The 24,717-nt window shown below is 43.0% G+C and overlaps 1 protein-coding gene across 1 annotated transcript in view; it reads right to left on the bottom strand.

Annotated features, from left to right (window-relative positions):
* The window catches only part of LOC122969996 (regulating synaptic membrane exocytosis protein 2-like), a 78,561-nt gene that overhangs the window by 14,576 nt on the left and 39,268 nt on the right, over nt 1-24,717 (bottom strand). Inside the window, exons 10-26 of the mRNA XM_044336063.1 lie at nt 23,742-23,806; nt 20,753-20,872; nt 20,225-20,324; nt 16,898-17,021; nt 15,829-15,875; nt 15,345-15,433; nt 15,225-15,260; nt 14,792-14,922; nt 14,544-14,715; nt 10,926-11,085; nt 10,669-10,692; nt 4,975-5,043; nt 4,751-4,886; nt 4,423-4,530; nt 3,182-3,232; nt 2,946-3,011; nt 372-431 (exon numbers count right to left, since the gene is read on the bottom strand). Of these exons, the coding sequence (XP_044191998.1) occupies nt 372-431; nt 2,946-3,011; nt 3,182-3,232; nt 4,423-4,530; nt 4,751-4,886; nt 4,975-5,043; nt 10,669-10,692; nt 10,926-11,085; nt 14,544-14,715; nt 14,792-14,922; nt 15,225-15,260; nt 15,345-15,433; nt 15,829-15,875; nt 16,898-17,021; nt 20,225-20,324; nt 20,753-20,872; nt 23,742-23,806 (1,558 nt within the window). The remainder of the gene's footprint in view (nt 1-371; nt 432-2,945; nt 3,012-3,181; nt 3,233-4,422; nt 4,531-4,750; nt 4,887-4,974; nt 5,044-10,668; nt 10,693-10,925; nt 11,086-14,543; nt 14,716-14,791; nt 14,923-15,224; nt 15,261-15,344; nt 15,434-15,828; nt 15,876-16,897; nt 17,022-20,224; nt 20,325-20,752; nt 20,873-23,741; nt 23,807-24,717) is intronic.

Raw genomic sequence — 24,717 nt, 5'->3', positions numbered from 1 at the left:
GAAATGGGGGATGTTCTGTGTTCTTTCGCTCCTGGTTCTGTGTCGTCAGGAGTCTGAACTCTGTGTTGAGAAACACCTTGAGATGGAAAAGTGTCTGATGGTTCAATAATAACAATGATGATAATAATAATAATAATAATAATAATAATAATAATAATAATAATAATAATAATAATGTTACTAAAGACAGAAATAAAAAATAAATAATGAGGTGGTTGGTATGAAACTCGCATATGTATGGAGGGCGGGGCTACGGTGTGAGTGGGTGGAGCTACTATGACTGTCTGAGTCTGGAAACAAAAACAAGGAACCGTACGACACTTTAGATCTCTGTGACACTCAGAACTACAACTGTCTGTCTGTCTGTTTACCTCAGCAGCTCCTCATCGAAGGCGTCGGGTTCAAAGGGGAAGTCTGGGATGAAGTCCTGGCTGAAGAACAGAAAGACGTCAGGACCTTTGAGTCCAAACCGGCTGCTACCTGCAGGTGACGCACCTGAACTCTGACACATGAGCCTCAAAGGCTGCACTCTGACCAAATCCGGCAATCCGGCACTATGGCGTCCTATTGTATCGGTTAGGGTTATTATTAATATTCTGCCCTAAAAGTATGGATGGAAATCTCACTCACTACTCAGCAAAAAAAAAATGATACCAATGATCCAGACGGTGGCAAACTTTACATTTTGGCCTGATACTTTTGAACTGTAAGTCTCAGAAACAAATTTCCTGGATTCTGTGGGCCCAGGCAAGTCTATCCATATAAGCCACGCCCATCGGCACCTGGATAGATTTTCTGCCATTTTGAATTTTGTCTAGATCTGTTTTTTTCGCTACTCCCAAATTTTAAGCAATTAGTGTCAAATTTGGCACATAGCATATCTCAACCAAGCCAGAAAGAGTATTCAGAAATAAAAGCAGACAAATATGGTGAATCCGCAGTGATATTCAGGTTCTTGTTGTAATTTGTACTGTATGCTCAACATTTACTATTTTACCAGACAATTATGAGCAAGGAGGCACAGGATTTCACAGGTGGGCACTTCTTTTTACATGATCATAGATTGGGCGTTTTTTTTTTTTTGGTATTGTAAATGAGTCGGTCAGATAAATGGTTGGATCAATATGAGGGAATAACATGATAATAACTAATCCAACACTGCAAAACCCTCATTACAAGAGAAGCTACAAACACTAATTGAACAATGAATGTGTTACAGTTCAGAACTCAAACTGCCGTCCCAACATGCCACAGAATAAAAACAGCTGCTTCTCCTACACAAGGTGGAGTCTTCTGGGCTTTGAGTTGGTTCATTATGTCATTGTAATCCAAAGTGTAAATTAGTTCTTGTTTTTTAAAAAGCTAGATAGGTGATAGATGATTAGAGAGACTGATTAGTTTCCAACTTTCATCTAGCTGCTAGCTACATGAAACCACCTTCTGACAGCGTAACGTCAGTCACGTACAGTAAGAGAGGAAGTTTTCATGAATCTGACAGGGCGGGCAAGCTGTCAATCTGAATTTTGGGGGGGGCACAAAAGCCCAATTGGACAGGCATTGCTGCCCAATGCCCCCATGTGCCTCCGGCTATGAATGCATCTGAGACCAGCAGAATGAAGTGTGATTTTTTTTCTGAATTTTATCACCAACATTTTGACTGCTGTAAGTGTTTTAAGTTTAAACAGAAACAAATATCCCAGTTTTGCACATGTGAAGTCATTGCTTCAAGTTGTGAGAAGGTGTGTGGAAACCACATCTGCTCAGTGGTGCAGTCAGTAAGTCACCTTCCCTGATACACAAAGGTCCAGGGTTTGAATCCTCAGGTGGCCAAGTCCTTCTTCACAACCATGTAGCAAGTCACGCATTTGGTATGTTTTCAAATGTTCACTGAGGTCAAAGTTTGTGCAGCAAAAACTGTAAAATCAAAAGTCATCAGCATTGGCAGGTTGGCTGTAAATTGCAGCCACTACTCAGGCACATATAATAACACTCACTGACCTCAAGGTGACGCTGTAATAATCAAGTTTATGTTTTTGCAATGATCTCAACAACAGCTTGGTCTGGAGTCAAAATTCTTTAATCATTTTAATCTCTCAAAATTATCTAAAAATGTCAAATTTTGCAATTTTTTCCTCAATTTTCTCAAAGTCCTATTTTTGACCTCTCGTCAAGAACTGCTGGGCCAAGTGTCCCAAAACTTAGTCAGGATCATCTACAGACTTCACTGTTCTTAAGTTGTTGAAGAAATTCTGATACATCAATCCGTTTTAATTATACAAGCCAATCAATTTTTATCAAAATAGCAATAAATGTAGTCATGTGACACACGTCTTCACTGAAGGTCGTAAATTCCATCAAATGTTTCTGAAAGTAGATTTACATATCTCAGCAGAGCATCAGCATATAGTGATGACTGAGATGAATTATTTTCAGAAAATCAAGAGTTTTGCTTCTTGTCAACTGAATAAGAAACAAGCATCCAAATACTCACAATCTGCTTGGACCTGATCTTCGTTGCTTGTGTCTTTACTTGCATTTATGGATTAATGAGGAGCCAAAGCTCCGTGCAGCGGTTTGTAAAACTCACAGACAGGATTTTACAACTCTGGTAAGTTTCACAGCAGCAAGTGTTTTATCGTTCATTGCAATGATCACGAGGTAAACAGTCAAATGTGTCTTTCACGTTACAAAGTAATCCAACAGGAATGCACGCTTGCATGTATGTGATTGGCCGATGCAGCATGACGTCGTGTTGCGTTTCAGCAAAAGTTGAGTTGAATTGTGTTTTTTTGCTGAGCCCCATGCGGCCCCCCCTCCAGCAGCATAAAAACACCGACCCATTCAAATGAACAGGAGGGCTGCGTTTCTCACGCACTGCCGGATTTGGTCAGTAAGAAGTGTTCATGTTATATGAGACTACATTACCCATCAGCCCCGGGCCTCACCTGTAGTCCTCACAGCTCCCGTTCATCATGTGGTTTGGCCACGTAGAGTTCGGAACGTTAAAGTATCTTACAGAGAAACGAGTACACACCAAGGTCAGGTATTACTACCATTGCAGTACTGCAAGTACTGACACTGTTTGTACTGCTACTGCAAGCACTGCTACTTCTGCTACTGTGACTGGTAGCACTACTACTGCTAGTACTTCTACTAGTATTACTACTACTGCTGGTAGTACCTGTCGTGGGAATCGAGAGAGTTGGCAACAGACATTCTCCTCAAAGACCTCCTGAACACAGAGACACACAGTCAGACCAGTACTACGAGCGCTGCAACCATTACAGCCAGTACTACGAACGCTGCAACCATTACAGCCAGTACTACGAACGCTGCAGCCATTACAGCCAGTACTACGAGCGCTGCAACCATTACAGCCAGTACTACGAACGCTGCAGCCATTACAGCCAGTACTACGAGCGCTACAACCATTACAGCCAGTACTACAAGCACTGCAACCATTACAGCCAGTACTACAAGCACTGCAACCATTACAGCCATTACTACAAGCACTGCAACCATTACAGCCAGTACTACGAACGCTGCAACCATTACAGCCAGTACTACAAGCACTACAACCATTACAGCCATTACTACGAGCACTACAACCATTACAGCCAGTACTACAAGCACTGCAACCATTACAGCCATTACTACAAGCACTGCAACCATTACAGCCAGTACTACGAACGCTGCAACCATTACAGCCAGTACTACAAGCACTACAACCATTACAGCCAGTACTACGAGCGCTACAACCATTACAGCCAGTACTACAAGCACTGCAACCATTACAGCCAGTACTACGAGCGCTACAACCATTACAGCCAGTACTACGAGCACTACAACCATTACAGCCAGTACTACGAGCACTACAACCATTACAGCCATTACTACAAGCACTGCAACCATTACAGCCAGTACTACAAGCACTGCAACCATTACAGCCATTACTACAAGCACTGCAACCATTACAGCCATTACTACAAGCACTGCGACCATTACAGCCAGTACTACGAGCGCTGCAACCATTACAGCCAGTACTACGAGCGCTGCAACCATTACAGCCAGTACTACGAGCGCTGCAACCATTACAGCCAGTACTACGAGCGCTGCAACCATTACAGCCAGTACTACAAGCACTACAAACAGTACCACAACCACTACTAGAGCCAGTCCGGACCTGGGTTCCTGGTTCAGACGGGGTCAGCTTGTTTTACTGGTCGAGCAGTATCAGAGCCTGAGAGTTTACCTGACAGGACAGGTGTGTCTGATGGATCTGCTGTTATTGATCACTTATGGATTGACTCTTCTCTTGATACTGTAACTTAGACTGTGTTGTCAGGTGACCCAGACTGTGAGCCGATTGGCTCAGGTGTTGTCAGGTGACCCAGGTCAGATGCAGTGTGTTGCCATGGTTACCTTTCCAGGCTGCTGTATTGGCCCGCATCAGAGAATGCTCGGCTCAGTTTGGATCCTCGGAGCAGTCGCACGGCGTCCTCCCGGTATAACGGATACAGAGCGTTACCGCTGGCAACCAGGTCAGGGGGTTAAAGGTCAGAGGTCGGGGGGTGACAGATGAACAGGAAGATGAAGTGATGGCAGGTATTTTTCAGTTTTTCTGACTTCATTTTTGTGTGTTTGTGTGAGAGTGAGCGCTCTCTTACTGCAGAGATCTTCTGACAGGAGAACCTGGTTCTGACAGCAGAACCTGGTTCTGACATGAGCGAGCTCAGTAGCGGCTTCTTACCTTTGAGGAGGCGGTTGGCTCGGTGACCGTGACCTCATGCGGATTACGTCGGTTCGAGGGCCATGATTGGACGACATCACCTGCTCTGGCACAGAGAGGGTGGAGCTGTGGAAGTCCCGTCCGTTCAGCCTGTAATCTGAGGAGAAGAAGAAGAGATGAACTCTGTGACTCTGTGCTGACAGGTGACCAACCAGCTGCAGTGCATCATGGGACATGGAGTTCACCTGAGATCACCCCGATGCCGTCCTCACAGTCGTAATCTGAAAACTCACTGTCACTGATCCTCTGAGACCCTGCAGAGAGAGAGAGACAGTCTTCACACTGACAAAGTCCTCCAACTCCTCTGTCATGACCACGCTGACATCATCATCCACACAGGAACTAATGACCTACGCCCTAAGGGAGAGAGGGTGTCAGAGGCCGTCATCAAGGTGGCTCAGAAAGCACACAGGGAGTTTCCTTGAGCTAACATCACCATCTCCACACTGCTGCCATGGACTGACTTCCCCTGGAACCTGATCCACAACATAAACGGGGAGATCACTTCAGAGTGAGCAACACTAAACAATGTCAACATCACCCCACTCTGACATATGAACACCTGTATGACCACGTCCACCTGGACCAGGATCATGTCTGGATGTTTGCTGAGGAAATGAGGACAATGGCCAACAGAGAGGCTTCAGACCCCCCACACACCACAGAACCATCTGTGAACCATCATCACTACTCACCACGTTTACACTCTAATGAATCATCACTACTGACCACGTTTACACTCTAATGAATCATCACTACTGACCACGTTTATACTCCAATGAATCATCACTACTGACCACGTTTACACTCTAATGAATCATCACTACTGACCACGTTTACACTCCAATGAATCATCACTACTGACCACGTTTACACTCCAATGAATCATCACTACTGACCACGTTTACACTTAATGAATCATCACTACTGACCACGTTTACACTTAATGAATCATCACTACTGACCACGTTTACACTCCAATGAATCATCACTACTGACCATGTTTACACTCTAATGAATCATCACTACTGACCATGTTTACACTCTAATGAATCATCACTACTGACCACGTTTACACTCTAATGAATCATTACTACTGACCACGTTTACACTCTAATGAATCATCACTACTGACCACGTTTACACTTCATGAATCATCACTACTGACCACGTTTACACTTAATGAATCATCACTACTGACCACGTTTACACTCTAATGAATCATCACTACTGACCATGTTTACACTTAATGAATCATCACTACTGACCACGTTTATACTCCGATGAATCATCACTACTGACCACGTTTATACTCCGATGAATCATCACTACTGACCACGTTTACACTCCGATGAATCATCACTACTGACCACGTTTACACTCTAATGAATCATCACTACTGACCACGTTTACACTCTAATGAATCATCACTACTGACCACGTTTACACTCCAATGAATCATCACTACTGACCACGTTTACACTCTAATGAATCATCACTACTGACCATGTTTACACTCCAATGAATCATCACTACTGACCACGTTTACACTCTAATGAATCATCACTACTGACCACGTTTACACTCTAATGAATCATCACTACTGACCACGTTTACACTCTAATGAATCATCACTACTGACCATGTTTACACTCCAATGAATCATCACTACTGACCACGTTTACACTCTAATGAATCATCACTACTGACCACGTTTACACTCTAATGAATCATCACTACTGACCACGTTTACACTCTAATGAATCATCACTACTGACCATGTTTACACTCCAATGAATCATCACTACTGACCACGTTTACACTCTAATGAATCATCACTACTGACCACGTTTACACTCTAATGAATCATCACTACTGACCACGTTTACACTCTAATGAATCATCACTACTGACCACGTTTACACTCCAATGAATCATCACTACTGACCACGTTTATACTCCAATGAATCATCACTACTGACCATGTTTACACTTAATGAATCATCACTACTGACCACGTTTACACTTAATGAATCATCACTACTGACCATGTTTACACTCCAATGAATCATCACTACTGACCACGTTTACACTCCAATGAATCATCACTACTGACCATGTTTACACTTAATGAATCATCACTACTGACCATGTTTACACTCCAATGAATCATCACTACTGACCACGTTTACACTCTAATGAATCATCACTACTGACCACGTTTACACTCTAATGAATCATCACTACTGACCACGTTTACACTCTAATGAATCATCACTACTGACCACGTTTACACTCCAATGAATCATCACTACTGACCACGTTTATACTCCAATGAATCATCACTACTGACCATGTTTACACTTAATGAATCATCACTACTGACCATGTTTACACTCTAATGAATCATCACTACTGACCATGTTCACACTTAATGAATCATCACTACTGACCATGTTTACACTCCAATGAATCATCACTACTGACCATGTTTACACTTAATGAATCATCACTACTGACCATGTTTACACTCTAATGAATCATCACTACTGACCATGTTTACACTCCAATGAATCATCACTACTGACCACGTTTACACTCTAATGAATCATCACTACTGACCACGTTTACACTCTAATGAATCATCACTACTGACCACGTTTACACTCTAATGAATCATCACTACTGACCACGTTTACACTCCAATGAATCATCACTACTGACCACGTTTATACTCCAATGAATCATCACTACTGACCATGTTTACACTTAATGAATCATCACTACTGACCACGTTTACACTTAATGAATCATCACTACTGACCATGTTTACACTCCAATGAATCATCACTACTGACCACGTTTACACTCCAATGAATCATCACTACTGACCATGTTTACACTTAATGAATCATCACTACTGACCATGTTTACACTCCAATGAATCATCACTACTGACCACGTTTACACTCTAATGAATCATCACTACTGACCACGTTTACACTCTAATGAATCATCACTACTGACCACGTTTACACTCTAATGAATCATCACTACTGACCACGTTTACACTCCAATGAATCATCACTACTGACCACGTTTATACTCCAATGAATCATCACTACTGACCATGTTTACACTTAATGAATCATCACTACTGACCATGTTTACACTTAATGAATCATCACTACTGACCATGTTTACACTCCAATGAATCATCACTACTGACCATGTTTACACTTAATGAATCATCACTACTGACCATGTTTACACTCTAATGAATCATCACTACTGACCATGTTCACACTTAATGAATCATCACTACTGACCACGTTTACACTCTAATGAATCATCACTACTGACCATGTTTACACTTAATGAATCATCACTACTGACCATGTTTACACTCTAATGAATCATCACTACTGACCATGTTTACACTTAATGAATCATCACTACTGACCACGTTTACACTTAATGAATCATCACTACTGACCACGTTTACACTTAATGAATCATCACTACTGACCATGTTTACACTTAATGAATCATCACTACTGACCACGTTTACACTTAATGAATCATCACTACTGACCACGTTTATACTCCGATGAATCATCACTACTGACCACGTTTACACTCCAATGAATCATCACTACTGACCATGTTTACACTTAATGAATCATCACTACTGACCATGTTTACACTTAATGAATCATCACTACTGACCACGTTTACACTCTAATGAATCATCACTACTGACCATGTTTACACTTAATGAATCATCACTACTGACCATGTTTACACTCCAATGAATCATCACTACTGACCATGTTTACACTTAATGAATCATCACTACTGACCATGTTTACACTCCAATGAATCATCACTACTGACCACGTTTACACTCTAATGAATCATCACTACTGACCACGTTTACACTCTAATGAATCATCACTACTGACCACGTTTACACTCTAATGAATCATCACTACTGACCATGTTTACACTCCAATGAATCATCACTACTGACCACGTTTACACTCTAATGAATCATCACTACTGACCACGTTTACACTCTAATGAATCATCACTACTGACCACGTTTACACTCTAATGAATCATCACTACTGACCACGTTTACACTCCAATGAATCATCACTACTGACCACGTTTATACTCCAATGAATCATCACTACTGACCATGTTTACACTTAATGAATCATCACTACTGACCACGTTTACACTCTAATGAATCATCACTACTGACCACGTTTACACTTAATGAATCATCACTACTGACCATGTTTACACTCCAATGAATCATCACTACTGACCACGTTTACACTCTAATGAATCATCACTACTGACCATGTTTACACTCTAATGAATCATCACTACTGACCATGTTTACACTTAATGAATCATCACTACTGACCATGTTTACACTCTAATGAATCATCACTACTGACCATGTTTACACTTAATGAATCATCACTACTGACCACGTTTACACTTAATGAATCATCACTACTGACCACGTTTACACTTAATGAATCATCACTACTGACCATGTTTACACTTAATGAATCATCACTACTGACAACGTTTACACTTAATGAATCATCACTACTGACCACGTTTATACTCTGATGAATCATCACTACTGACCACGTTTACACTCCAATGAATCATCACTACTGACCATGTTTACACTTAATGAATCATCACTACTGACCATGTTTACACTTAATGAATCATCACTACTGACCATGTTTACACTTAATGAATCATCACTACTGACCACGTTTACACTCCAATGAATCATCACTACTGACCACGTTTATACTCCAATGAATCATCACTACTGACCACGTTTACACTCTAATGAATCATCACTACTGACCATGTTTACACTTAATGAATCATCACTACTGACCACGTTTACACTCTAATGAATCATCACTACTGACCATGTTTACACTCTAATGAATCATCACTACTGACCACGTTTACACTTAATGAATCATCACTACTGACCACGTTTACACTCTAATGAATCATCACTACTGACCACGTTTACACTCTAATGAATCATCACTACTGACCACGTTTACACTCTAATGAATCATCACTACTGACCATGTTTATACTCCAATGAATCATCACTACTGACCACGTTTACACTCTAATGAATCATCACTACTGACCATGTTTACACTCTAATGAATCATCACTACTGACCATGTTTACACTTAATGAATCATCACTACTGACCATGTTTACACTCTAATGAATCATCACTACTGACCATGTTTACACTTAATGAATCATCACTACTGACCATGTTTACACTCCAATGAATCATCACTACTGACCATGTTTACACTTAATGAATCATCACTACTGACCACGTTTACACTCCAATGAATCATCACTACTGACCATGTTTACACTCTACATGCTCTAATTAATCATCACGTACAGAAAAAAACAAGGTCAAATCTTTGCATGTTTCATTGATTCTAAAAAGGCTTTTGATTCTATTTGGAAAGAGGGATTTTATTATAAACTTTATATTATAAAGTTCTCCAAATCAGTGTACATATTTTTCCCATGATGCACCTGCACAGAGTCTCTGCAGTTAAACAGCCTCCTGTTTGTTCATGATGACATCATTTTGACATCATACATGTAAATAAAATTTGAATAAAATCACCTGTGAGCCTGTAAGCTTAGCATCACATGAGGAAAAGCCATAGGAGTTAGCGTTAGCTACGAGGGGTCAGCAGCCACACACACACACACAGTTTTGTCTTTCTATACTTGAGGACCCTCTGACCAACATGTCCTCACAAAGATAGAAACACAGCTATTACCTGAGTTATAGTAAGGGCCTGTGTCTGGCAAAGCATCATGGGAAGAAAGTAAAACAAATAGAACAACAGAAGAAGAAGAAAAGAACAAATTTTTAAAAAAATGAAGAACTGAATCAGCAAACAAACAGACTGAGCTCCTGTGTGTCTGGACACTGACCAACAGTAGAAGTTACACCTGTGACAGTGTGAATAAAAACAGGAGGATGGGAACAGTTAATATGGAGTTTTTTGTTCAGAGTTCGGTGTGTGTGTCTCACTCTGCAGCCTCCGGTTGGCCTGTGTGTGTTCAGCCTGCATTCCTCTCCTCTGCAGGTAGGGGGAGGCGTTGGGCAACGGCAGCGAGGAAACGTCATGGAGCTGCAGTTTGTACCAGTGAGGCTGATCGTCCAGCAGAGCCGATTCCAACTCGATCAGAACCTGAAGAGAGAACACAGAAGTCAGACACATGCAGAAAAGTCTGCGCATGTTCCATCATGAGGAACCACAGAAACATCTCTGTTGATGTTCAGTTTCTTCCAAACAGAGATGAAGGTCGTCTGTTCTTCGGTCTTAAAACAGGAGTGTGAAACATGAACACAGCTTCAGTCTGGATGTGAAAGTCACTCAAACCAGCAGGAATTAGCTTCAGTGTTTCCTGATATCGTGGAGGCAGGTCGCTCTGTCTTTAGCTGCTCACAACAAAACATGAGCATTTAATGGAGATTTAAAACTTTATTTCAATTTCAATTTATTTTCATTATCGATTATTCTGCTGAATATTTGTTTGATAAATTGATTAATCATTTAGTCTATAAAATGTCAGAAAATCTTAAAAAATGCTGTCACAGTTTGCTGACACCCAAGGTGACGTCAACAACTTACTCTTTCTCCTAGAAAACACATGAAAACCGCAATATTTCAAAACACAGCAAATTTATGAAACAGAGAGGCTTAAACTACAGAATGCTTTAGCTTTAGCTCAAAACAATCATTGCTGATTATTTTTTGTCAATTAATTAATCAACTAAACGATTCAATGGAGATTTAAAACTAGTTGACTAAACAATTAATTAACTTTAAATGTTTCAGCTCCACATGATGCTTGGTGTCACTAGAAATGATGAGACCTGAACATTCATATTAATAAAAAGAATGGCCACCCTCATCACCATGGTAACACTCTAGATTTAGTAAGAACAAAAGGGCTAAACATAGATAATGTTTCAGTATTTGAACTACCTGTTTCTAATCATTGCTGTGTGTTTCTGATGCCAACGTTACCTCAACAAAGACTGAAGGCTGAAACAATGTTCACTACTATGATGAGATCAGTTGAGCCACACAGCTGTGACTGCTCTTTAAATCACATGGTTCAATTTTAACAATACTTTGTCATCTGCTTTAAATACTGTTGCTCCACTAAAAGTTAAAAGAGGTGGACTGACAGAATCTCCTCATGGTTAAACAACAACAGTGTTAATGAGATCAAACCATGACCGTCTACCGAAGCAGTATGTCTGGCAACAAACGATGATTGTTTAAAGATTATTGCGGTTTGTTCGTGTGTCTGTCTAGACATGGCGTCCTGTTTCTCCCATCCACTCATCCAGCTCCTGCAGTATATATGATCCGGCTCTACACTCCAGTCTTCACCAGATCGTTAATGTTGCCAACGTGGTACTAACGTTACAGCCAGGTTATAGTTCTGGTCGGTATATTTCACGTGTTTGCCTGAACTCTGTCTGCCTGCCCCGCTCCACCGTTATTCTGGCTCAGCTCTCCAAATCTCCATCTCTACAACTTCTCATTAAAACTGCACTTGAACTATTGCAAGCCGTGTGTCTTTGGGTCCAAACTTAGCTTAAACCTTACACATATAGACTACTCTGTCCCTGCTGTCGCTGGCCTGCCGTGGCCTTAGTGATGCTAATGTGGGTAGTTATCTTTTAAACATATTTTCTTGTTATATGATCCATCTAATGTTTTAATCCTAGTTATGTAGCAAAAAGTTTATGTGCATCGTTTTATATATATTCTGAGGAGCATTATCACTTGTTGTCTTAATTATTTCACTTTGGCTCCGAAAAGGCATTCACTCTTATCATATGTCTGTAGTCTGTGTACTAGTGCCACCTACTGGGCTCTCAGCAGGCTAAGCATTACAGCAACATACCACAGTAACATTGTTTTAATATCCAATTAATTGTGATATTTATACACAGTTGGGTGTGTCTGAAAACCTTCAGCTATGTGTTTATTTTTTAGATGATGAGAATAAACTCATGTTTTAGCCTGTATAGACAGTGTGTGATTGTGCGTGCATCTTTTTTTTTTACAGTGAACAGCATTGTTGTTTCTTGCTGATTTGCCCTCACAGGGGTATGTACGTAATTCTTCTGTTATTAATAACCAGTTCTTATGGCTGTGAGCAGTTTGCATGTGTTGTTGTACCGTATTTGGAGAGGAACTATATCGCACTTCGTGTTGCTTTGTACAAGCCTTGTAAATGCTGTTGTTCCCGATGAACAGGATATAAGCGTGAATGAGAAGTATTACCATGACAACGGCACTTGTTTATTCCTGTTTGTGAAAGCAAGTGACTGATTTCTCCATGTGATCATATGGAGATTTAATCTTCATGTGATCATCATCATATGGAGATTTAATCTTCATGTGATCATCATCATATGGAGATATGATTTCCATACCGAGCTGACTGGCGCTCTCTGTAATATTTATCACGCACCGCCACTGACTTCCTGTCCATATCTTCTCTAATGAGAATAATTGTTTGGAACAAACGGAGCGTTCAGATCCACAGAGAAGTTCTCTGTGTTCTGTGGGCTCAGCTGATCTTTGAATCTTTGTTCTTAAGAACAAACTGAGAGAACACCACTATCAAGTGTTCCTTGAAAGAGGACTTATTATGTTCATTTCCAGCTCTATATTTTCATTTTTGGACTCAACTAGAGCAGCTTTGCATGATTTCAGCTCCTTAATTATCTTTTACTGGCCGTTTATGCAGCTCCTCAGTTCAGCCTCTGTCTCTAACAGGCAGTCTTAGCTCCTGTCTCTTTAAGGCCCGCCTCCCGTTGAGCCCACTCTGTTCTGATTGGCCAGCTTCAGGATGCTGCCAAGGGGCAGCTGTATCAGAGTCGTGTTAAGCTACCGCCGATGCAAACACATTATTTCCTGATTTACTGCTTCAAATTAAAAGCTTTTAAATGACTAAATAACGGCAGATTTAATTGTGAAGTATTTAAAGGAAATGAAACATGTTCCTCACTGAATTAATGGAACTTTGTTAGCAGCCAAAAAAAAACGGTCGAAACAACAAGGTGGAGATATTTGGAGCAGTTTGTTGAGCGGATCAGTTATAAATAATGCAGGCAGGAAACAAGCAGAAACAGCCACAGTGATGATGATGATGACGAAGAGCTGACAACCAGCAATTATTTTACTTTGCTGCTGTGTGATGGAGTCATGGCTCAGCGAGGAGCAGACAACCATATAAACAAATCCGTCACCAGCCGACGTCGACTCGTCTGAAAGTAGAAAAAACTGTTGGAAACATTCAGAGCAGAGCTGCTGCTTCCTGCTCACAAGGATTACTGACATATATATATATACATTTATATATATATGTATATATATATATGTATGTTACCTCGTTATTTAACACGTCGACTACATTTAACATGAACATCCAACATGACTGTTGTTGTGATTTGGTGCTATATAAATAAAACTGAATTGAATTGAAAAATTGAATCCAACACTGTGACATCATATATATGACTGAAAATAAGGAAAAGCATCGTAGGTCTCCTTTAAAACAATTTAATCTAAAACATGTCGGGTTCTGTGTTCTCCAAGGGTTCTCCGAGTGCTCTGACCTCTCCCAGGAACTGGCTCTCCTCCTCACGGACCCGGGCCTGATCCCAGACCGTCAGCTCCAGCATCCGTTCTCTGAACTCCCGCAGATGGACCGGAGAGTAAATGAAGGTTTGGTTCCACCGAGGTTCCACAGACTTCTTCACCGTCTTCGTCCTTCGCTTACTCTTATCACTACGGGAGATGTTCTAATTAGTACCTAACATCACTCAGTTCATATAAAACTCAGGGTTCTGATTGGTTCTTTTACCTTCTGTCTGGCAGGAAGTAGATTTTGACATACGGGTTCCTTGGTCGGCCATCGTCTCGAACAGGAAGTTCTTTGGCTCCGAGAACCGTGACAATCAGCTGATGACCAACTTTGTCATACCACAGCTTCACCTGTAAATATCAAGTTTAAAATCAAGCACAGAACCCTACACAGCTGTAGAACCCTGAAGAACAGCAGAGGAACCCCAGACTACAGGAGTAGAACCCTACAGAACAGAGATGGATTATAGAGCAGAGGAAACCTAGGGGGCACAGGAGAACCCAAAACAGGATGTAACAAATATAACAAAGTAGAACCTTAAACCACTAAAAACTCCAAAAACTAGCAGCTAAACAAACTGCAGAAACTACAAACAAAGATAGGGAGAACAGACAGACGTCTCACTCCTCGCGGTGTTCCGCTCTACAGTTACCTGAACTCTGGGAACCAGCGCACGCCTGTTCATAGTCTGAAACACACATCACCATGGACAGGGCCGTTAACTGACAGCTGATTGGCTGTGTGGTGTGCAATGCATGCTGGGTAAACTTACTGAGACCTGTCCGGACAGGACGCTGGGGCTCATGGGAGACGTGACAGAGATGGATGGACCGACTTTCTGGGACTCAAAGGAACTGGAACCTGAACACAGACCAATATCTTTTATTTTATTTTTACTTGACGTCGTTCTGTTGATGTCGTCTTAAACTCTTTTCAGAAACTTGCTGCTTCCTGACTCCCCTGCATTTAATTAAATGTTTGTTTGTTTACGTATCAAATCTTCTGCAGCAGGTTTCCAAACTTTTAACCCTTTGAAACTATATAATGATCTCAGCTTGTAGCTTTTGACCAGTTTGATCCTTCTCAAGTGTTTAGATTTGTTTCAACTCTTTAAAGTGTAAAATTCACATTCAAACTGGTCTTCTGTCCCCTCCTGTCAATCATCTCATTATCTCATGACCTTGTACATTCATTATGTGACCTTGTGAGGGCCCGATCCTCAGGTTGCGAGCCTGTGTTTGTTGTAATAAACTCACTGGAGTCATGCTGGATGTGGGAGCTGTCTGCTGCTCTGGAAACTTCTCTGAGGAACAAAACACACAAACAACAATCAGGTCACTTCATGCTCTGACAGAACACAACCTATAGAACCTTGTAGCCTGGAGAACGTTCAGTAGAACTTCAGGCTGAGTAGAACAAACCTCAACTCCATCCACTGTTACACGCTACACAATGACAACTGGTAGTTTATACACTTTTGTACTCTTTAAAGAAAAACTGCTATGTATTTAACTTAATTTATGATTGTGGTTTTCATTATTATTATGCATTCGTTTTAATTGTTTTTTGTTCATTTGTTCACTTTCCCTCTAGACCCCCAAAAAATAAACATATATTTAAAAAAAACAAAAGACGACCTCTGCTGTTTGTCTTTCTAAGAATCAGATTTAGTTTTATTTATACTCCCTCCAGGATCTTGCTGAGGTTTTTTGTGATTATTGAGGCCAAAAATGTTTGATGTTGCAGTGGCTTTTCTCAAAAAGCGTGATACAATTTACGATGTTTTATGTATCTTTTTGGAGGTAAAACTGCAGGAATTAGGAAAAATTGCAAGCAAAGGAAAATAATATGATTTTAAAAAAATCCGGGTCACCCAGAGATAAGAACGGTTCTATATGCAGGGTGATCCGGAGATAAGAACGGTTCTATATGCAGGGTGACCCGGAGATAAGAACGGTTCTATATGCAGGGAGACCCGGAGATAAGATCGGTTCTATATGCAGGGTGACCCGGAGATAAGAACGGTTCTATATGCAGGGTGACCCGGGGATAAGAACGGTTCTATATGCAGGGTGATCCGGAGATAAGAACGGTTCTATATGCAGGGTGACCCGGGGATAAGAACGGTTCTATATGCAGGGTGACCCGGAGATAAGAACGGTTCTATATGCAGGGTGACCCGGGGATAAGAACGGTTCTATATGCAGGGTGAGCCGGAGATAAGAACGGTTCTATATGCAGGGTGAGCCGGACACCCACAGACACATGTTCTGGTTCTGCATCTGGAGGATGTTTGGACAGATGTGTGTGAACCCTCTGACTCACCTGATTGGTCGACACACCACCAGCTCCACCTGCGGCTCCGGTTTGGACTCCAGGATGATGTTGTAAACCTCGTTGAAGGAGGCTCCCTGAAGAACCCGACCGTTCCACTCCAGAACCTGATCACCTGAACCACAGAGATCAAGACTAAACAACATGTTCATCCAGGTGTTCAGTCCTTTTAGGAACAACAGAGCCAAGACCTCAGGGTTCTACAGGATTCTACTTGGTTCTATGTCAGGAATATACTGTATTTATACCACAGAAAAAACATGAAGCAGGGAATTCCTCAGTCTTTTGGTAATGTTTGTGTTACATAAACTTTAGCTGGAAGCAGAGTTAGCCTAGCTTAGCACAATGACTAGAAGCAGAGGGAAACTCTTAGCCTAGCTTAGCACAATGACTAGAAGCAGAGGGAAACTATTAGCCTAGCTTAGCACAATGACTAGAAGCAGAGGGAAACTATTAGCCTAGCTTAGCACAATGACTAGAAGCAGAGGGAAACTATTAGCCTAGCTTAGCACAATGAATGACTTGAAGCAGAGGGAAACTATTAGCCTAGCTTAGCGCAATGACTAGAAGCAGAGGAAACTCTTAGCCTAGCTTAGCACAATGACTTGAAGCAGAGTAAACTCTTAGCCTAGCTTAGCACAATGACTTGAAGCAGAGGGAAACTATTAGCCTAGCTTAGCACAATGACTTGAAGCAGAGGGAAACTATTAGCCTAGCTTAGCGCAATGACTAGAAGCAGAGGGAAACTCTTAGCCTAGCTTAGCGCAATGACTAGAAGCAGAGGAAACTCTTAGCCTAGCTTAGCACAATGACTTGAAGCAGAGGGAAACTATTAGCCTAGCTTAGCACAATGAATGACTAGAAGCAGAGGGAAACTATTAGCCTAGCTTAGCGCAATGACTAGAAGCAGAGGAAACTCTTAGCCTAGCTTAGCACAATGACTTGAAGCAGAGGGAAACTATTAGCCTAGCTTAGCACAATGACTTGAAGCAGAGGGAAACTATTAGCCTAGCTTAGCACAATGAATGACTTGAAGCAGAGGGAAACTATTAGCCTAGCTTAGCGCAATGACTAGAAGCAGAGGAAACTCTTAGCCTAGCTTAGCACAATGACTTGAAGCAGAGTAAACTCTTAGCCTAGCTTAGCACAATGACTTGAAGCAGAGGGAAACTATTAGCCTAGCTTAGCACAATGACTTGAAGCAGAGGGAAACTATTAGCCTAGCTTAGCGCAATGACTAGAAGCAGAGGGAAACTCTTAGCCTAGCTTAGCGCAATGACTAGAAGCAGAGGAAACTCTTAGCCTAGCTTAGCACAATGACTTGAAGCAGAGGGAAACTATTAGCCTAGCTTAGCACAATGAATGACTAGAAGCAGAGGGAAACTATTAGCCTAGCTTAGCGCAATGACTAGAAGCAGAGGAAACTCTTAGCCTAGCTTAGCACAATGACTTGAAGCAGAGGGAAACTATTAGCCTAGCTTAGCACAATGACTTGAAGCAGAGGGAAACTATTAGCCTAGCTTAGCACAATGAATGACTAGAAGCAGAGGGAAACTATTAGCCTAGCTTAGCGCAATGACTAGAAGCAGAGGAAACTCTTAGCCTAGCTTAGCACAATGACTTGAAGCAGAGGGAAACTATTAGCCTAGCTTAGCACAATGACTTGAAGCAGAGGGAAACTATTAGCCTAGCTTAGCCTCTGAGATGTGTGTTTACCTGAGGCCTGTTCTATGAAGCTGGTTCAACATATCCAGGATATCCTCTGGTTATCTGGCTTCACTGAGTCTAACATTGTCTGTCCAGATAACCAGAACTATGAAGCTGTTATCAACCAGCTCAGTCAACTCTGGTTTAACAGCTACGAGCGCGTTCATGTGAAAGAGTTAATAACGAGCGACTTCATCAGAACCATGAATGAAGTTCTTCATATGAGATGAAACAGTGAAACCAAGAACCTGCAGATTCAACCAAATGAAATATAAACGAGCCTGTAATCATACAACAAACACTAGAAATCATAAATAAATAAAATACATGTAGGAATTATTCTATATGACTGAAGTATAGAGGGAGTATTTTCACTGTTTAGAAACCATCTGAATATGTCACATAACAAACTTAAAGTAACGTCAGACTGTTTCTGCTGCTGAAGCAAAGAGTGTAAAAGTAGTTAATGACTGATGATTTATAATCATGGAGCCAAAATCATCCTCACTGTCAGCTTCACTCCGGGAGAAAATCAACGTAAACTATTAAAATGCAGCTGAAATCATCGTTATGTGTTTAGTGTCGTAAACGATCTCCGTTTGTTAGAAGCTCTGTTTTAAAACCAGAAACACAGAACAATAAAATGTTTCTACTGACCTACAAAAATATATATTGATCTTTTTTAAAAGTCACTTTATTGTAACTCAGGACTTTTGTCCATGTCGGGATCCTGTAGGAATGATGACTCTTTATTTCCAGTGATCTGATTGGTCAGGTTAACTGTTCAGCATCAGTTACCATGGTGATGAACCCCGGTAATAAGTAAACCACCGTCGTAGGACTGAAAACTCAGAGTTACACCTGAAGTTACTTTGCTAACCCCAAACCTGCTTCATAGTACAGACCTCTGAACTAAGGTGTGTGTTTACCTGCTGTCAGGTGTGTGTTTACCTGGCCTCAGGTGTGTGTTTACCTGGCATCAGGTGTGTGTTTACCTGGCCTCAGGTGTGTGTTTACCTGCTGTCAGGTGTGTGTTTACCTGCTGTCAGGTGTGTGTTTACCTGGCCTCAGGTGTGTGTTTACCTGGCATCAGGTGTGTATTTACCTGGCATCAGGTGTGTGTTTACCTGGCATCAGGTGTATGTTTACCTGGCATCAGGTGTGTGTTTACCTGGCCTCAGGTGTGTGTTTACCTGGCCTCAGGTGTGTGTTTACCTGCTGTCAGGTGTGTGTTTACCTGCTGTCAGGTGTGTGTTTACCTGCTGTCAGGTGTGTGTTTACCTGGCATCAGGTGTGTGTTTACCTGGCCTCAGGTGTGTATTTACCTGCTGTCAGGTGTGTGTTTACCTGCTGTCAGGTGTGTGTTTACCTGCTGTCAGGTGTGTGTTTACCTGGCATCAGGTGTGTGTTTACCTGGCCTCAGGTGTGTGTTTACCTGGCATCAGGTGTGTGTTTACCTGGCCTCAGGTGTGTGTTTACCTGGCATCAGGTGTGTGTTTACCTGCTGTCAGGTGTGTGTTTACCTGGCATCAGGTGTGTGTTTACCTGGCCTCAGGTGTGTGTTTACCTGCTGTCAGGTGTGTGTTTACCTGGCATCAGGTGTGTGTTTACCTGGCCTCAGGTGTCCCACAGTGTCAGCCAGACTTCCTCTCTTCACTTTGGTGATGAAAGCACAGAGACAACCGGACTCCGTCATCTTCCCCCCGACCACCTGAGAACACAGTGCCCATGAGTAAGGAACCTCACTGCACACAGACTGAGGTTAACATGAGAAGAAGAAGGACGGAAGAGGAAGAGAAGAAGAAGAAAGAGGAGGAAGAGGAGAAGAAGAAGAAGAAGAAGGAACAGGAGCAGGAGAAGAAGGAGAAAATGAAGATGGAGAAGAAGATGAAGAAGGAGAAGAAAGAGAAGATGGAGGAGACAAAGAAGAAGAAGGAGAAGAACAAGAGGAAGAAGAAGGAGAAGAAGAAGGACAAGAACAAGAAGAAGAAGAAGGAGAAGAAGATGAAGAAGAAGGAGAAGGAGGGAAGAAAAAGAATAAAGAGAAGAAGAAGAAAGAGAAGATGGAGAAGACAAAGAAGAAGAAGAAGAAGAAGATGGAGAAGGAGAAGAAGGAGAAGAAGAAGAAGAGTGCATCACCTTGAGTCCCAGCAGAGCTCCCGTATCCGCAGGAACCGTCCCATCCTTCATCCTCTTGTTCAGCAGAATTCGACCAATCAGACGCTCCCCATCCTTGGACGGCTGCCATGTGACCGCTTGCTGATGAGTCACAGTGGTAAACATAGGTGGTTGCATAGCAACAGCAAGAACAAACCAACAACATTTCAGTATAATCAGCTGACTGAAGACAAATCTGATCAGGTTTGATTACTCTGATCAATGAAGATGACCAGGATGTTTGATAAATAAGTTCTGCTGCTCTCTGCTCCCACTGCAGGCTCCGCCTCCTCACAGGTATCAGGTGTCCCTCCCTGACTCATGGATGCATTATAAGAGCGTGGTCACTCATTAACCCGTCGACCTCGACCATAAAACAGACGTCTGTTAAACTGTTGACAGGACGCCTCAAACTATAAACGTCAGTTATGACTCTTTCTATTATGAACTTTTCATTCATGGAGGTTTTATATTTGTAAAACTTTCCTCAAGCTGAGAAAAGTGATTTAAAAATCTGTGACATCATCACAATGTAAAGTCTGTGGGCTGAGTGGGAACACGTGGGCGGGGCCAGCGGGAGAAACGCCACTGCACATGATCAGCGGGCCGAACAACGTGGAAGCAAAACCCAGAAAATAGAAACGTTTTTTGCTGTCTGCACCAGCTGAGCAGTTACATCCATGACTGAAGTCAGTATCCCACAATCCTTCATGTTTATGGTTGTGATGACTCATCAGGAGGCGGAGCTTGAGACGGGGCACAGCTCACTTCCTGTCAACTAAATCTAACTCCTGTTTACAGAGCAGAGACATCAATAACTAACAGACAGACAGGTGGAGAACAGACAGACAGGTGGAGGCAAGACAGACAGGTGGAGGCGAGACAGACAGACAGGTGGAGGAGAGACAGACAGACAGGTGGGGAACAGACAGACAGGTGGAGAACAGACAGACAGACAGGTGGAGAACAGACAGACAGACAGGTGGAGAACAGACAGACAGGTGGAGGAGAGACAGACAGACAGGTGGAGGAGAGACAGACAGGTGGAGAACAGACAGACAGACAGACAGGTGGAGGAGAGACAGACAGGTGGAGAACAGACAGACAGACAGACAGACAGGTGGAGGAGAGACAGACAGACAGGTGGAGAACAGACAGACAGACAGACAGGTGGAGAACAGACAGACAGGTGGAGGCGAGACAGACAGACAGGTGGAGGCGAGACAGACAGACAGGTGGAGGAGAGACAGACAGACAGGTGGGGAACAGACAGACAGGTGGAGGAGAGAAAGACAGGTGGAGAACAGACAGACAGACAGGTGGAGAACAGACAGACAGGTGGAGGAGAGACAGACAGACAGGTGGAGGAGAGACAGACAGGTGGAGAACAGACAGACAGACAGACAGACAGGTGGAGGAGAGACAGACAGGTGGAGAACAGACAGACAGACAGACAGACAGGTGGAGAACAGACAGACAGACAGACAGGTGGAGAACAGACAGACAGACAGACAGATGGAGGAGAGACAGACAGACAGGTGGAGAACAGACAGACAGACAGGTGGAGAACAGACAGACAGGTGGAGGAGAGACAGACAGGTGGAGGAGAGACAGACAGACAGGTGGAGAACAGACAGACAGACAGGTGGAGAACAGACAGACAGGTGGAGGAGAGACAGACAGGTGGAGGAGAGACAGACAGACAGGTGGAGAACAGACAGACAGACAGGTGGAGAACAGACAGACAGGTGGAGGAGAGACAGACAGACAGGTGGAGAGACAGACAGACAGGTGGAGGCAAGACAGACAGGTGGAGGCGAGACAGAGACAGGTGGAGAACAGACAGACAGGTGGAGGAGAGACAGACAGACAGGTGGGGAACAGACAGACAGGTGGAGGAGAGACAGACAGACAGGTGGGGAACAGACAGACAGGTGGAGGAGAGAAAGACAGGTGGAGAACAGACAGACAGGTGGAGGAGAGACAGACAGACAGGTGGAGGAGAGACAGACAGGTGGAGAACAGACAGACAGACAGACAGGTGGAGGAGAGACAGACAGGTGGAGAACAGACAGACAGACAGACAGGTGGAGGAGAGACAGACAGACAGGTGGAGAACAGACAGACAGGTGGAGGCGAGACAGACAGGTGGAGAGACAGACAGACAGGTGGAGGAGAGACAGACAGGTGGAGGAGAGACAGACAGACAGGTGGAGGAGAGACAGACAGACAGGTGGAGGAGAGACAGACAGGTGGAGGAGAGACAGACAGACAGGTGGAGGAGAGACAGACAGACAGGTGGAGAACAGACAGACAGACAGACAGGTGGAGGAGAGACAGACAGACAGGTGGAGAACAGACAGACAGGTGGAGGCGAGACAGACAGACAGGTGGAGGAGAGACAGACAGACAGGTGGAGAACAGACAGACAGGTGGAGGCGAGACAGACAGGTGGAGAGACAGACAGACAGGTGGAGGAGAGACAGACAGGTGGAGGAGAGACAGACAGACAGGTGGAGAACAGACAGACAGACAGGTGGAGGAGAGACAGACAGGTGGAGGAGAGACAGACAGACAGGTGGAGAACAGACAGACAGACAGGTGGAGAACAGACAGACAGGTGGAGGAGAGACAGACAGACAGGTGGAGAACAGACAGACAGGTGGAGAACAGACAGACAGGTGGAGGAGAGACAGACAGGTGGAGGAGAGACAGACAGACAGGTGGAGAACAGACAGACAGACAGGTGGAGAACAGACAGACAGGTGGAGGAGAGACAGACAGACAGGAGGAGAGACAGACAGACAGGTGGAGGAGAGACAGACAGACAGGTGGAGAGACAGACAGACAAGTGGAGGAGAGACAGACAGACAGGTGGAGGAGAGACAGACAGACAGGTGGAGAGACAGACAGACAAGTGGAGGTGGGGTTAGATTGATGGATAGGTGGAGTGGGAGGGGCTTAGTCCTACCATAGACATGGGTGCAGGCTCGCCATGCCAGGAACCGTGATCCCACCATTGGCTGTCCATGTCTCCTAGCAACCGGGAGAGCAGAGGTCAGAGGTGATTCAAACAGTTTTAGATCACAGTCACATTTTCTCAGTTTGTGTTCTTGTCTGTTCTGAAATCTAACAGCTTCATGTTTTTACTGGACAGAACAGCAGCGCACACACATCACCACATGTACACACATCACCACATGTACACACATCACCACATGTACACATCACCACACGTACACACATCACCACATGTACACACATCACCACATGTACACATCACCACATGCACACACATCACCACATGTATACACATCACCACATGTATACACATCACCACATGTACACACATCACCACATGTATACATCACCACATGTACACACATCACCACATGTACACATCACCACACGTACACACATCACCACATGTACACACATCACCACATGTACACATCACCACATGCACACACATCACCACATGTATACACATCACCACATGTACACACATCACCACATGTACACATCACCACATGTACACACATCACCACATGTACACGCATCACCACATGTATACACATCACCACATGTATACATATCACCACATGTACACACATCACCACATGTATACACATCACCACATGTACACATCACCACATGTACACACATCACCACATGTACACATCACCACATGTACACACATCACCACACGTACACACATCACCACACGTACACACATCACCACATGTACACACATCACCACATGCACACACATCACCACATGTACACACATCACCACATGTACACACATCACCACATTTACACACATCACCACATTTACACACATCACCACACGTACACACATCACCACACGTACACACATCACCACATTTACACACATCACCACACGTACACATCACCACACGTACACACATCACCACATGTACACA

This window comes from Thunnus albacares, chromosome 19, assembly GCF_914725855.1.
Source record: "Thunnus albacares chromosome 19, fThuAlb1.1, whole genome shotgun sequence".
Classification (NCBI taxonomy): domain Eukaryota; kingdom Metazoa; phylum Chordata; class Actinopteri; order Scombriformes; family Scombridae; genus Thunnus; species Thunnus albacares.
This window is presented reverse-complemented; position numbering and strand designations above follow the sequence as displayed.